Source organism: Theropithecus gelada, chromosome 1 (assembly GCF_003255815.1).
Source record: "Theropithecus gelada isolate Dixy chromosome 1, Tgel_1.0, whole genome shotgun sequence".
Classification (NCBI taxonomy): Eukaryota; Metazoa; Chordata; class Mammalia; order Primates; family Cercopithecidae; genus Theropithecus; species Theropithecus gelada.
Genome location: NC_037668.1, coordinates 4,717,331 through 4,732,995, shown reverse-complemented (window position 1 = coordinate 4,732,995; position 15,665 = coordinate 4,717,331). Strand labels below are relative to the sequence as shown.

The 15,665-nt window shown below is 51.5% G+C and overlaps 1 protein-coding gene across 3 annotated transcripts in view; it reads right to left on the bottom strand.

Annotated features, from left to right (window-relative positions):
* Positions 1 to 15,665, bottom strand: part of WNT2B (Wnt family member 2B) — a 63,400-nt gene that overhangs the window by 10,177 nt on the left and 37,558 nt on the right. The window contains exon 1 of one of the 3 annotated variants that reach the window (XM_025374280.1): positions 1,974 to 2,698. The exons of the other annotated variants lie outside the window; for them this stretch is intronic. Coding sequence (XP_025230065.1) covers positions 1,974 to 2,155 — 182 coding nt within the window. The 5' untranslated portion in view covers positions 2,156 to 2,698. Of the gene's footprint in view, positions 1 to 1,973; positions 2,699 to 15,665 lie in introns of those variants that run through there. 3 annotated transcript variants of the gene reach the window in all.

The window sequence follows — 15,665 nt, the reverse complement described above, 5'->3', positions numbered from 1 at the left end:
CTTTTCACCTTATCCCACAAGTGGTGATCACTGAGGCAGGCATCTGGGCCTGTAACTATGACAGGTGTAGAGCAAGGAGGCTGAAACAACCCCTGTACGCACTTCCCAACCTGGCCCTGTTGCAGCCTTCCTCCTTTTCACAAGGGCTGCTAAGTCACTCTGTGTGTCACCTCCCTCCCTCCCTAGCTCTTTCACCCAGGAATTTTTTCCAGAATCTTTAATATGAACCACATCAGGGGAGGGTAGTAGAGGGAGAAAGGAAAAGGGAGAAGGAGTAGTCAAGGGTACAAAATGGGGACTGGGAAGACCCCCATTTGGGTCTTTAGGAACCGCTGCCAGGATGCTGAAATTACCAGAGTGACACTTCCTCACCCAAACACCAATCGGTCCCCCAGACTACATCCCAAACTGGTAAGAAGCAATCAAGAGTCCCAAAAAGCAAACTGCCATCTGGGCCAGATAAAGATGGGCAGTGGTCACTTCACGTTATCTCAGCAAAGACCCTAAAGATGCCAAGTCCCCAGCCAGACCAAGCTCATGAAGGCAAAAGGTGGCTTTGATCTCACTCAAAACTTTGAAAGGTTTTTCTCATCCCCCTTCTCCCCTTTCCCTTTCTAAAAGAATGTTTCAAGCCAGATGTAAGATATAGGCCTCTCTGTTCCCCCATCCAGAACCCCCGCTCCCAGCCTTCCCCAACACTACAGAGATTAAAAAAAAAATCCAAAAGAGAGATTTTTCTGAAACAGGAAAACAGGGAGTGGGGGTTGGGATGAGGAGAGACGCATCTTGAAATGATAGGAATCTGCAGCCCAAGCTGGCGGCCCCTCGGCCAGCTACCCCTCACCCTTCAGCCAAGATTCCAAGTCAAGAGAAGAAAAGCCACAGGGTGCAAGGGGAGAAGAGACTACACTTCAGGGAGGGGGCCTTACACGGGAAAAAGAACGGAGTTGGGAAAGGAAGGGGGGCACTGCATGGTGGAGAGGGGCAATAGCCCACTCCAACAGGCCAGTTTGATTGCGGGGTGAAGAGGAAAGACTCAGTCTTTTCTAGGTTCAACTCTCCCTGCCTTGCCCTCTCCCCAGGGTGGGGAAGAAGAGAAAGCAGCTCCTTCTCCTACGGGGAGGTGATGAGTGCCATCCAAGGAATAGTGGGCAGGGAGGATTCTAAAAAGAACAGACACCAGACATCCAGTGGATCTGTAACGCCTTTTTGCCTCATCTGCCCTCTTGTGAAGTGTCTGGAGTCTAGGGCCTGCAAGAAATCTGGGGAGGGGTTCTCTTAGTACCTTTGGACTCCGCAGCCTTCTGGCTCTTGGAGGGGAGAAATGGGAGATAGGAAAGAATAGGAAGAAGGGAGGGAGACAAATTTTCCAAGTGACAGCCTCAAAACGGTGGCCAAAGACAAACGCCTAGATAATGCAAACCCATGCATTTTGTTTTAATTGTGGGAGTTAATGGGGTAAATTTTGCCTCGATTCCATTTCTAAGCCTCGGCTGGGTGCTGCTGCCTCACCAAAGCCTTCCTGTGGTATGGGTGGGCTAGACTAGCGAGCTGCCCCTTTCTCCACCTCTCAGAGGGCGACCTTAGACGTTTGGGGCCCCGGCGAAGCTATTGCGGCCCCTGGAAGGTCATTGGTTCCTTGAACTCACCCTGAGGGAAACTCGGAAGGTAGCTTCTGCCCTAAGGAGCTTGAGCTGAAATAGAAGGGGTACAGCACACGGAGGCCTAAGGAGCCGCGACCACCGGGCGTCCTGGCTCCAAATGCCCCGCGCCTTTCTCACCAGGCGTGTAAGACGCGGCGCGCCTCACCCTCCCGCCACCCCGGGACTTCAGATTTCAGTGACAGTCCTGCCCGAATGTTCTCCAACTCCGTCGAAGCGACAGCCTGGTCCAGTGAGCAGCCAATCCCTCCAGGCGCCTCCGGGCCTCTCCTACCAAGCGCCTCACCCGCCCAGCCTAAGAGCCCCACTTACCACCAGGACGTGTCTACGCGGGCCGGCAGCGTCAGCAGCAGCAGGAGCAGAAGGCAGGCAAGACCTAGGCGGGCCGAAGCCCGGGAGCCGTCGGGGGCCGCAGGCGAGGGCACAGGGACCGGGGCGCGGGCGCGCCGAAGCGGGAGCTGCGCAGCTTCCTCCGCACCACCCGGTCTCAGCATAGCTCCCCGAAGACTCCCGCCGCGCAGCCCGGAGGGGCGTGGACGGGGCACCTTCTAGGGGGTACTCACGCTGCTCCTACCTCACCTCCCTGGGGGGCCATGGGGTTCGCCGGCGGCTGGGGACCTAGGGTCACCTGGGGTCCAGAGCCCGGGAGCAGGGTCCCAGAGAGGGGCGCAAGTTGCAGTGTCCGGAAGCCGACGACGGCGCGCCGAACCCGGGATCTGGGGCCCGCTGCCTGAGCACCGGGTGCGATGTCAGGGGGTCTGCGGCGCAGAAGGGAGCTGCGGGCCTAGTGTGCGGACAGCCCCTTCGGCCGCGGGCTCTCATTGGACGGGGCGGGGCGGGGCCGAGGCCGGGGACACGCGCGGCCCTTAGGGCGGCTCCGCCCGCGCCAAGCCCGGGGCGCTCCGCGGCGCCCTAGGTGTAGCGGCCGCCTCCGCCCCTCGGGGCTCCAGCGCGCCACCGCACCGCTCCCCCACCTGCTCCCGCGGGCTGCGACGGGGCGCCGCGGCTCCCTCCTGCGCCCGGAGCGCCCAGTCCCTGCCGACACCGCGCCACCGGGTCCTAGCGCCCTTCAATCGGCAGCCCCACTTCTGTGGGTGACGGCCAGGCTGGCGGAACAAGGGGATGCGGGCACTTCCCTCCTGTCCCCAACCTACAGTGACACTGGCGCTGAGCACGGAGGATGCACTCATTTCCTCCATCCTTGCGCTTCTGTGAAATGGGTGGAGTCCCTGCCACCGGGAGTTGGGGGTCTTGACTACCTTTTCAACACTGCCTACAGGGACGCCGTGGGCAGTCGGCTTCGGGCAGGGGATGCTTTCAGCTAGAGCTCATCGCCCTGCTTCCTCCGACCCACTGCACCCCCCACCCCCAACGCATCACGTTTAGACCTGGCTCCTGCCTGCCCGGCCTGCGCGGCCCGGGTGCTTTTCTTTACGGACCGGGAATCGACTGCAGACGTTAAGGGGGCACCTGCGGACTCCCCGCCCCTTACGCCTGGGCTCGGCGGAGCTCAGTCTCTCCCCGCTCCCCCTCTGTGCCTCGGTCCTCCACCCTCTCGGGCGGGGCTGAGAGTATGAAAGAATCAGAAACAGCTGGAAGGTTTTCCCGCACCAGAGGCCAGGGTGGGGGTCCTGCCGAGAGGGTGGAAGCCCTGGAGCTTTTTCCCTCCTTCGCCTTCCCATCGTGCCTCCTCCCCACTGCTCTCTCACCCTCCCTCCGCCCGCAGATCGCCTGGGGGCGTGGTAAATCGGGAAGGGGTGGGGAGGTGCAGTCTGCCATAAGTGACTCTCCTCTCTCCACTACCCCAACCCTCAAACCTCCCAGGATAGCAGGTACAGCCCCTGCGGGCACAGTGGCCCTTGGAACTAAAATTCTTTTTAAAATTCTTGGCCTTCCAACTTGGAGAGTTCAGAGTTCACCTGGGGTCCCGCTCCAGTCCCTTCTTCAGCCTCAGTTTCTCCCACCTCGCAGGTGTCTTTCCTGCCTCCTCATGTGATTTTAAAGTCCTGGTGTAAACAACTAACTAGTTACTGCCGATGCTCCCCAACCCCAAATTCACTGTCAGTCCTTGGCTGGGGGTTGGGGGCGGTGGTGGCGTTAGAGGTGCCTCCCGAGTGTAAGCAGATGGGGTGCAGCTGGCTTAGGTTCAGAGGAACCTAAAGTTTTCTCGAGCGGGGCAGGTGGGAGAGGAATGAGCCCAGGCTCATTATTGGTTGGGCCCCTTTCCTTGGACCACTCTTTCACCTCCTCCCTGCCGGGCCCCATCCCTACACAGGGCAGACATCTCAGAGACAGAGATAGTGGAGATGGTTTCAGAGGAACTTTTATCCTATCTCCCACCGCCTCCTGGTCCTAGCGCCCGTCACTCCACAGCCCCATCTTCTGTGGGTGATGGCCAGGTGGGCAGAGCGGGAAGGAGCTGCAAGCACTTCTCTCCTGTCCCCAACCTACAGTGACACTCCTTTACCCCCACTTTCTGTGGTAAGGTGCTGAGTGCATTCATTGATTTAACAAATACTTATTTCCTATCGCATGCCAGGACTGTGCTAGGCATTAGGGGCACATTGGTGAACAATCTATGCCCTCATGGAGTTTGCATTCTATTGCAGGAGGATAGACCGTAAACAATAAACATCAGAAGTAAAACAGAGCATGTTAGAAAGTAGTAAGTGCAGTGGTAAAGAGAGCACAATCAAGGGGATGGTTACAGTTGCAACTAGGGTGATCAGGGTAGGCCTCATTAAGGTGACATTCAAACAGAGATTTGAAGGAGGTGAGGAAATGAGCCAGGCAGCTTCCTGGTGAAGAGCATCCCAAGCCGAGTGCAGAGTCGGTACAGGGACCCAAAGGCAGGAGTGGGCTGGTGTATGACGGCTATCGAAAAGGCCATCCAGCTGGAGCGGAGTGTGCCACGGAGGAAGAGAATTCAGATGAGTCCCTGAGGTGCTCCAAGTCATGAATGGGAGGCAGTGCTCCCCACTTGGGTGGAAAGTGGGGGCTGGGCTGGAGTTGGATGGGAGTTGGAGTGGACTGAATACAGAGACCTCTCAGGGTCGACTTCCTGGCACAGAAACTGGGACTATATCCTTTGTGACCAACCAGCTAACTTGTTTTCTTCCCCTTCTCTCCCTTTCTTTTTGTCAGGCGGGCTCCAGTTGGCCCGGCTGTTTCCTTAGAAAGGCACAGACGCTGTGCCTAGTTTTCCTGAGAGGGGCAGGTGGGAGAGGAATGAGCCCAGGCTCATTCTTGGCTGGGCCCCTTTCCTTGGACCACTCTTTCACCTCCTCCCAGCCCGGCCCCATCCCTACACAGGGCAGTCTTGGAGCTCCAGCAGCCTCTCCCAGACTCCCCTGTGTGTTTAGACCTGGGTGTGACTCTGGCCCTGTGTTTATTTCTACATATGGGCCTGGGGTTGGTGGGAAGAGCGGGGAGAGAGAAAGTTGGCTGAATATGATCACATCAGCCCTAACCTAGAGTGGACTCGCCCACATGAGCCCCCAAATCACTTCAGAGGCCCCTTCTTTGGCCTGAGCTGTCTTTATAGTCAAGTGGGACTGTGTCTTGGCACAACATAGATGCTCAAGTATTAAAGCATGTTTTTGAGGCCCAGGCTTGGTGACTTACGCCTATAATCCCAGCACATTGGGAGGCCGAGGTGGGAGGATGGCTGGAGCACAGGAGTTAGAGACTAGCCTGTTCAATACGGTGAGACCCCCCCAAAATTTTTAAATTACTCAGGTGTGGTCACGCACACCTGTGGTCCCAGCTACTTGAGAGACTGAGGCAACAGGATAGTTTACGCCCAGGAGGTCAAGGCTGCAGTGAGGCATGAATGCACCACTGCACTCCATCCTGGGCAACAGAGTGAGACCCTGTCTCAAAATAAATAAATAGAAATTTAAAAAAAATTAAAAGCATGTTTCTGAGCTGAAGGGCGGTGGGGGCCAGGGGCAGGGGGTGGCCAGAAACATCAGCAGCTCTGAGAGGGAAGGAAGTGGGTGAGGGGACTAGATTTCTCTCTAAGGTTTACAAGTCACCTCTGCCCCCAGAGTGGACAACCTAGGCTGGGGCTTGGCTCCTTCTGCTGCTTCGTCCCCTCTCCTCTGAGTCCTCCGCTCCCCAGGAGGAATTCCAGGCTGCAGGAGCCAGCTGACTGCAAGAGCTGCACTCAACCACTTAACTAGAGAACAAATATGGAGCCAGAGAAGAGGTTTTCCGGGATCTGCCTCTTTGGAGCTTCAAATCTCAAAATAAACTTCCAGTCTCAAGGTCCTAGACACTACTGGAGAGCTCAGCTCCTCACGCAAAGGCCTGTTGTGGGGCTGCCAGGCAGAGGGTCAAGGCCAGAGGCTCAAGCTAGCTCCTGACCTGCATCTTCATTTTATTCCACACACTGTCACTCTCACTTCTGGGAGCCAGAGGGAGGAGTCACTGGTCTGAGAGTTAAGTTCTGGTCTGCAGAACCCTGCATGGAGTCAAGTCAGCACTTACTGAGCACCTGCTGTGTGCCCAACACTGGCCAGGGTATCCTAAATAACAAGGAGCAAAAGGCATTACGCCCAAGGCATTTTCATGGAAATATAATAAAACTGTCTGCTGGTGGCACACTAGGCTCTGCTGAGGTTCAAGGGTCGTGCTGCAGACATGGTGAACTGTATCAGCAGAGACCTGAGAAAGAATCCCAGGTCCCCTCAAGGCTGCCAGGTCTACCCAGCCAGCAGAGTCGGGTCCACCCTCTTCCTCATAGTGGCACTAGCGCCTCCTTCTGTCCTTTCGAAAGTGGGTGATCAAAGAAGAAGGGTCCACTCTCACCCTTGATATCACCTTATGCTCTGCTCTCTCGTGGGGCAGAGTTAAGATTTCTCTTCACTCTGTTCTCAGCTATGCGTGGCTGAATGATTTTGAATTTTTGCTGGCCCTTGGATGGGAGGGGAGATGAGCTAAGGGGAGCTGGGGTGTGGGTAAACAGCTCTTACCCCGCCCTGCTCTATCCTCCAGAAGGCTCCCCTTCCCTGGGCCCCTTTGGCGATGACCTTCTCTTTTTCCCGGTGGGTGGGAGGTGGTGTGGATGGTAATGAGCAGAGAGAAAGGCCAAGAAGGGGCTGGGGGGAGGTTTGGATGGGAGTCAAGGAATTCCTGAGCCTGCTGCTTGCACAAGGGGCCCTGAGACGCCTTTCCTGAGATTTCTTTGCAAACCGAGGCAGGTCTTATTTGAAATAGGGCCAGGTTCACACAGGTAACTAATGCCTCACCTCTTGCCCTGCCACCCCATGCAGGTGTCTGGGGAAGTAAAGGAAGCTTGGGAGGAACCCAGGAGCTGTTAAAGGGTGGGGGGGCAGGGGGGAGAGTGGGGATCCACGCTTTGTACACAGCCTGGCTGGCCTCTCCTTGGTATTTATGAGCTCTTAGGCGAGGCGTGGAACGTGTCTCAAAGAGGCCAGACCAAGAGGGCTTTGGAGGGAAGGAGCATCCAGCCCCAAACCAGGAAAGGGGGCTTGACGGACGAGGACCCCTTTCCTCACAGCTAGTGGCTAAACTGGGGCACAAACTGCTCCCCTGAGGACCAGGAAGAAAGGAAGAGAGGGATCTAAAGGGGAAGGAAGAGAGGAGGCTTGGGGAGGTGAGATGATGGGGGCAGGGAATGGGGGTGTCTGGAGCCTTTTGGCACTTTGGCTGTAATCAGACTGGAGCCAGGCGGTGGGCGGGCTGACGGCCATTCTGGGCGGGTGGCCCAGGTTCTGTGTGAGGCCAGTGGGTGTGCTGCTGGGATCCTGGGTGGTCACTGACCAGCCTCTCCCCAAGGGAGGGTTCCCAATCTGCCTGTATCACACAGGCTAAGCACTGAGCTCTCTTTCTCTCCCTACCACCTGTTCTGGGCCCTAGAATGATAAGTGAGAGTTGTTTCCAATGGACAAATATCTGCAGAGGGCATGGCCTGCCTCCCTCCCACTCTGCCTTCCTCAGTTCACTCTGCCTCTTGTTCTCTTACTCTCCCCATGTCTCTTCTCTGAGTCTCCATCTCACTGGGTCTCTCTCTGGCTCATGTTTCTGTCATTCTGCTTCTATTTGCATCTGTCTCTTGTGTTTATCTCCCTGTCTTCATTTGTCTCTCTGTGTCTAAGTTGGCCTGCCTCCCCCTCCCTGTCTGAATGTCTCTGTCCTTCTCTTTCTGAATCCCTGTCTCTTGCCTGTCTCCGTCAGATTGTGTCACTCCCTGTCTCTCCGTGTGTATCTCTCTGTATGAATCTGTATGACCGTTTGTCTTGCTCTTTCTTCACTCTCTCCACCTGTCTCTCCATGTCTTTTCTCACTCTCTGTGTCTTTCTCCGTCTCTCTGTGCATGTGTGTGTGGGTGCGCGCCCCTCTATTTTCCTTGGTGTGAATCTTTGCTTTTGTCTTTGTCTCTCTCTTTCTGTTGCCCTCTCTCTGTCTCATACCTCCCCCTTGCAGCTCCTGCAACACGGTACAGGGAGCACTGGACCAGAAAAAGTCAGAAAACCTGAGGGGTTTTTCCCCCAACTCAGCCATGCACTATTGGCATGACTCTGTAAATCACTTTCCCAGTTCAGGCCTCAGTTTCCCCACTGGTGAAACAAGTAGGGTAGAGATCTAGTTCCTTCTGTAGGACTGTCTTTCTGCTTCCTAAATGTGACCCTGAAGTCAGGACTGCAGTATCCTAGGGACTCCAGTGGAGTGGGGTCTCTGGTACTGTCAGCCAGCAGGCCCCCAAAGAAAGACTCCTCACTCCTTCACATCCTTACATATCAGGGTGGACAAGGTCCCTTTCTGGGGCCATGTCTGGGATACAAACCAGATTAGCTCATCTCTCTAATCCTCTTTGTGCTGGGGCCTCTGCCAGGCAGGGACACCCACAGCGCAGAGCAATGGTGTGTGTGTGAGTGTGTGTGCAGATTCTTGGAGAAGGCAGGACACTCAAAGTTCTCCTCCCTTTGTTACTCCCTCCTGCCTGAAAAGCTCAAATCAGCAGCCCTCACTGTGTAAGAAACATCATCAGACTTGAGCCAAGTCAGGTTTTCCATAGTCCCTGTCTGTAATCCCCTCTCCCCCAATTTCCTTCTCTATAGCCTCTCTAAAACTGGACCAATCATTTCAGCCGTCCTGTTCCTGAAAAACCCAGAACCCACCCCCTCCTCCTCTCCTAACCCATGTGTTATGTATGTGTATACTCTCCTCCAGTCATCACAGGAGAAGGGTCTTTCCGTGAAAAGCCGGAGGGTGAGGCTGGGGACCGTGGACACGCAGGGTTGGGGGAGGGTGGGGAAAGCACTGGGCTTTACACCCCCAAGTCCGAGGCCTCCAGCCCTTCTCTGAGGTTTCCTTTGGAGAGGTCTCTCTTGCCTGATAAGATCAAAGCATTCCCTCTGTCAAATCATTACCTTATTTTCGAGGCAATTAGAGAACTTATTGTATCAATTAGCCAGGTCTCCAGCTTTAGCCGTTTATCGCTGCTCGTCTCTGTCTTGCAGAGGAAAGGGTCTGCCCGGCGCAGCCCTCCGGGCCAGAGAGGAAAGAGTGGGGTGCAGGGCAGGGCTCTGGCGGGCCCCAGGGCCGCGGCCCGGGGAGCTGTCCGGATGCTTTCAGCAGGGACCGGCAGCTGGAGGGCACTGAGACGCGCTCCCGAGAGGAGAGCTGGGCGGCTCCTCCCGGTGTCCGCGACGGCCGCAGGATCGCTCTCTCCCGCGGGCGCAGCACCTGCGCGCCGGAGTAGCCCGGGAGAGCGAGCCGCAGAGTGAGGGGAGACCGCTCAGACCAGGCCTGGCCAGGGCCCCAGCCCCAGAGGAGAACGCTGAGCTTTAGCCAAGATGCCGGGCCCTTCCCGACTCGCGGGTGGGCGACTCGCCCTGTGAGCCGGGCGCCGCGCCGTGGCGTTCGCGGGAAACGCATGGCAGCCTGAGCTTCGTCTTCTTGGGGACCCCCGCGTTTCAGACCGGGAGAAAACCTTAGGAGCGGGCGTGGCACGGAGAAGTGGGGGTTCCCAAGGGCAGGCGAGTGTGGCCTACTTTGCTTCTACCAGACCACAACTCCCGCCTGCAGACGAGGCGCGCACACACACCGGGGATTCGGGTCAGCCAGAGGATCCCTAGAGCGGTGGTTCTCAAACATTTTGGTCTTAGGAGCTCTTTACACTCACACATTATCGAGGACCCCAAAGAGCTTTTCTTTATGTGGGTAACAGCTATCCATGTTAAAAATTAACATAAGAAGGAGCCAACTGAAAAGTTCCCAGTGGCCAAAACTGGACAATTTGCGCAACAAAATAAAATAGTTTTCGATTGTAACCCAAAGCATAAAATTAAATATACATAAGTCCATGCTGATACAAATACATGATTGAATGAATAAACAAATGGAAGAGAAGAGACAAATTTCCCATACAGACTTCCAAATAATGTATGTGGGTATTCTGCCCTGAAGGAGGTGAAATACGACTCCCTACCACTTAAGTGCGGGCTATGCATTGTGACCTCTTTCCAAGCGTATAGTACAGACGGGGAGTGTGGAGGGGAAAAGCAACTTCACAGTGGAGAAAGCTGACAAATACAACCTCACTGCGTGATCAAGGTCAACATACCAGTGTCAGGTTGGTAGTATGTACCCTTGAAATGATACTGTAAAACAACACTTTCCCTCTGTGGTCCTCCTCCCCATAACCCGAGTCTAATCATGAGAAAAACACCTGGTAAATTCCACCAGGAGAACATTCTACAAAATACCTGACTAGCACTCCTCAAAATTGTCAAGGTCATCAAAAACAAGGAAAGTCTGAGAAACTTACACAGCCAGGAGGCGCCTAAGGAGACATGACAAGTAAATGTAATATTATATCTTGGATAGGATCCTGCAAAAGGAAAAGGACATTGGGGAAAAACTGAGGAGTTCTGAACAAAGTATGGACTTATTTAATATTAATGTATTAGTATTGGTCCAGGATTGTGACAACTGTGCCATACATTTGTAGTGTAAGAAAGATGTTTATAATCGGGAAAACTGGGATATAAGGGCACTTTGTACTATCCTTGCAATTTTTCTGTAAATCTAAAGACTAAAATATAAGATTTTATTTTATTTTTATTTTTTGAGACAGGGCCTTGCTCTCGCGCCCAAGCTGGAGTGTAGTGGCACGATCATGGCTTGCCCTGAACTCCTGGGCTCAAGCCACCCTCCCTCCTTAGTCTCCTGATTAGCAGGGACTACAGGTGTGCACCACCATGCCTAACTAATTTAAAATTTTTTTTTTTTTTAGAGACGAGGTCTCACTATGTTGCCCAGGCTGGTCTTGAACTCCTGGGCTAAAGCAATCCTCCTGCTTCAACCTCCCAACGTTCTGGGATTATAGGCATGAGCCACTGCACCTGGCTTTAAATGTATTTTATAAGATCAAAATGGAAACATTTAAAAATATTTATTTTAATTTTAATTTGTTTATTAGCAATAATAACCCCAATACTTGTTAATATTAATACCATATTTTTATGGGAAAATACCTATAATTTCCAAAACAAAAAGAGTGAAAAGAGTGGCATTATTTAACATTTTTGCAAATACTCTATCTTTAATGTCTGGCTTAATAGAATTCTCTTATGTGCTTCTACATTCAGTCTGGTGTGATAATGTACCCTCTGGAAAACTCCATTGTACACCCATGAGAGAAGGAGGGAAGCAAGAACAAATAACAGCTTAATATTACTATGAACCTCTTTGAGAGCCACTACCTTAGCAATGTTATCCATTACTGTGATTTGAGATCCTCAATTCAAAGTTCCTAAATTTGACATCTCTTGTGAGTTCTCTGATTATGCCTGTCATCATACACTCACTTTTTCCCCAACCATCTACCCTTTTAAGACTTCCTGGTTCATGTCAACATGACCATCGTGCCTCTGCTCATAGCAGCTTTGTGCAGTTAATGGTCAAGACATTCTACTCCCACTGTGCACAATTATTTAGTAATGAGACAGTTACTCCTCTCATTTCTCCTGAACATATTGAGAAGTGTTACAACTCCTAGAATAGTGAACAATAAATGATTGTTGGATGACTAGAAACGATTCTGGAGTCTGTGTTATTTTTCCTTCAGATGAAATATCTTCACCCCTGCATAGCAACCTGAGTTTCCACTATGCAATGATAACACTCTGATTTAGTAAGTACGTTTGACATTAAATATGTTAGCTATAGGGTTTTTGTACATGTTTTTTTTTATCAAGTTGAGGAAGTTTACCGCTATTCCTAGTTGATGAGAGTATCATGAATGGGTGTTGGGTTTTGCTGAATTTTTTTTTTGCATTTATTGATATGATCATGTGATTTTTCCTTTTTAGACTGTTAATGTGATAGGGTATATTAATTGATTTTCAAATGTTGAATCAGCCTTGCATATCTGGGATAAATCCCTGTTGGTGAATTCTTTTCATACATTATTGGACTTGATTTGCTTATATTTTGTGGATTTTTGCATCTGTGTTCATGAGAGATATTAGTCTGTAGTTTTCTTATAATGTCATTGTCTGGTTTTGGTATTACAGTAATGCTGGACTTATAGAATAAGTTAGGAAGTATTTCCTCTGCTTCTGTCTTCTGGAAGAGATTGTGGAGAGGTGCATTGTTTTGGTCTTAGTGGAAGTGGCTTTTTTTTTTTTTTTGAGACAGAGTCTTGCTCTGTCGCCCAGGCTGGAGCGCAGTGGCGCGATCTCGGCTCACTGCAACCTCCACCTCCCGGGTTCAAGCCATTCTCCTGCCTCAGCCTCCTTAGTAACTGGGATTACAGGCGTGCGCCACCATGCCTGGCTAATTTTTGTATTTTTAGTAGAGACAGGGTTTCACCATATTGGTCAGGCTGGTCTCGAACTCCTGACCTCGTGATCCACCTGCCTCGGCCTCCCAAAGTGCTGGGATTACAGGTGTGATCCACCGCGCCCAGCTGGAAAGCGGCTTTGAAACTGGGTAATGGATAGAGGCTGGAATGGTTTTGACGTGAATGATGGAAAAACTTACATTGGTGTGAATGGAGTATTAAGGGCGATTCTATTACACTAAAGGCTCAGAAAAGAAGAGCTATGTAGGGAAAGCTTCTCTCTTAATGATTACCTAAGTGATCATGATCAGAATGCTGGTACAAATATGGACAGTGAAGACTATTCTGATGAGGCCTCAGATGGAAATGAGAAACATTTGCCAATTTCCAATTGGAAACTGGAGGAAAGGCCATTTTTGTTACAAAGTGGCAAAGAACTTGGCCATGTTATGTCCGTGTCCTAGAACTCAGTGGAAGGCAAAACTTAAGAGTGGTGAACTAGTGCAGCCATAAAAAAAAAATGAGATTGGCCGGGTGTGGTGGCTCAGGTCTGTAATCCCAGCACTTTGGGAGGCGGAGGTGGGTGGATCACCTGAGGTCAGGAGTTTGAGACCAGCCTGGCCAACATGGTGAAACCCTGTCTCTACTAAAAATACAAAAATTAGCCTGTAATCCCAGCTACTCAGGAGGCTGAGGCAGGAGAATCACTTGAGCCCAGGAGGTGGAGGTTGCAGTGAGCCGAGATGGCACCACTGCACTCCAGCCTGGGTGACAGAGTGAGACTCTGCCTCAAAAACAAAAACAAAAACAAAAACAAAAAAAAAGGAATGAGATCATGTCCTTTACAGGGACATGGATGGAGCTGGAAGCCACCATTCTCTGCAAACTAACACAGGAACAGAAAAAGAAACACTGCGTGTTCTCACTCATAAGTGGGAGTTGGACACAAGGAGGGGAACAACACACACCGGGGCCTATTGGGGGCTGGGAGGGAAAGGGGAGGGAGATCGTTAGGACAAATATCTAATGCATGAGGGGCTTAAAATCTAGATGATGGGTTGACAGGTGCACCAAACCACCATGGCACATGTATACCTATATAACAAACCTGCACATTCTGCACATGTATCCCAGAACTTAAAAACAAACAAACAAACAAAAAAAAGAGTGGTGAACTAGGATATTTGGTGGAAGGAATCTCTAAGCAGCAAAGTGCTCAGGGTGCTACCTGCTTATAGTAAAATGCAAACCGAGAAATGATTTTAAGATGGAATTTCTTAATAAAAAAGAGAAGCAAAATGTAGAGATTTGGAAAATTCTCAGCCTCACCATGTAAAGAATAAAAAAGCATGTTTAGAGAGAAAATCAAAGGTGTGGCCAAGTGACTGTTTGATAAGGAGATTAATAAGGATAGAAGGAAGTCAGGTGGTATTCATCAAGACAATGGGAGAATGACCCAAAGGCATTTTGGAGGTCTTTGTGGCTGCTGTGCCCATCACAGGCTTTGAGTGGTAGGGCCTTAGAAGCAGAATGGTATTGGGGGAGTGCCTAGGGCACCTGTGGGACCTCAGGATTTCCTGCCCAGGGCCATTTAAAATTTTTGCTATGTGAGCCTGGGTGCAGCTGGAAGACACAAGCCATAAACCTTGGCAGCGTCCACGTAGTGCTAATTCTGCAGGGTGCACAGTGCAAGAGCTGTGGAGGCATGGCTACCTCCATCTAGATTTGAAAGGATGCCTCAGACAACCCAGGGCCCAGGCAAAGACTTGCTGCAGGAACAGGGCTGCCACGGAGATCCTGCACGAAGGCAATACCTAGTAGAATTGTGGGGGCAGGACCACCCCTGAGACCTCAGACCCATTGAGTCATGGACTTGTGATGCCAGCCTTGGGAAAGCCACAGGTACCCTATTCCAACCCATAGGAGCTGCTGTGTAGGCTGGGCCCAGCAAAACTGTGGGAGTGGGGCTGCTCAGGGGCTCGGGAGCCCAACTCCTGTGGGAAGTGTGTCTGGAAGGGAGGACATGGAGTCAAAGATTATTCTCCAGTCTTAGGATTTAATGTTGTTTGCCTTGGGTTTTAGACTTACTTGGGACCTGTTACTCCTTCTTTCTTATTGCTCCAGTTTGGACTAGAAATGTCAGTCCTGGGCTGAGCACAGTGTCTTACGCCTGTAATCCAGCACTTTGGGAGGCCGAGGCAGGTAGATCACCTGAGATCGGGAGTTGGAGACCAGCCCAACCAACATGGAGAAGCCCTGTCTCTACCAAAATTACAAAAGTAGCTGGGCGTAGTGGTACACGCCTGTAATCCCAGTTACTCGGGAGGCTGAGGCAGGAGAATCGCTTGAACCCAGGAGGAGGAGGTTGTGGTGAGCCAAGATTGCACCATTGCACTCCAGCCTGGGCAACAAGAATGAAACTCCGTCTCAAAAAAAAAAAAAAAAAAGAAAAAAGAAAAAAAAGAAATGTCTGTCTTACACCTGTCCCACTATTGTATTTTGGAAACATGTAAGTTGTTTGGTTTTGTAGGGTCACAGCTGGAGGGAAATTTGCCTCAGGATGAATCATGCATTGAGTCTCACTCATATGTGATTTAGATGAGACCGTGGACCTTAGACTTTTGAGTTGATGCTGGAATGAGTTAAGACTTGGGGGCTGTTGGAATGGAATGAATGTTTTACACATGGGAAGGACATGACTTTGTGGGGGCCAGAGGCAGAATGTGTCCCTTCTAAAATTTGAATGTGTACCTTCTAAAAGTCATGTTGAAACTTAGCCAGGAGTGCTGGCAAATGTCTGTAGTCCTAGCTACTCAGGAAGCTAAAGCAGGATGATTCCTCGAGCCCAGGAGGACGAGGCTTGCAGTGAGCTATGATTACACCCCCGTACTCTAGCCTGGACGACAGAGGGGGACCCTGTCTCTACAAAACAGAAACAAACACCCCCCATCCTCCATGGAATTCATGTTGAAACTTAATGTCATTATTAGTATGACACCATGAAAGGTGGCGCCTTTGGGAAGTAATTAAGTTATGAGGGTGGAGTCCTCATGAAACGGATTAGATGCCCTTATATAAGGGCTTGACAGAGGGAGTTTATCCTTTTTGCCCTTCTGCCATGTGAAGATCCAGCAGTCCTCCACTCTGGAGGATTCGGTGTTCAAGGCACCTGGCCCTCACCAGACAGG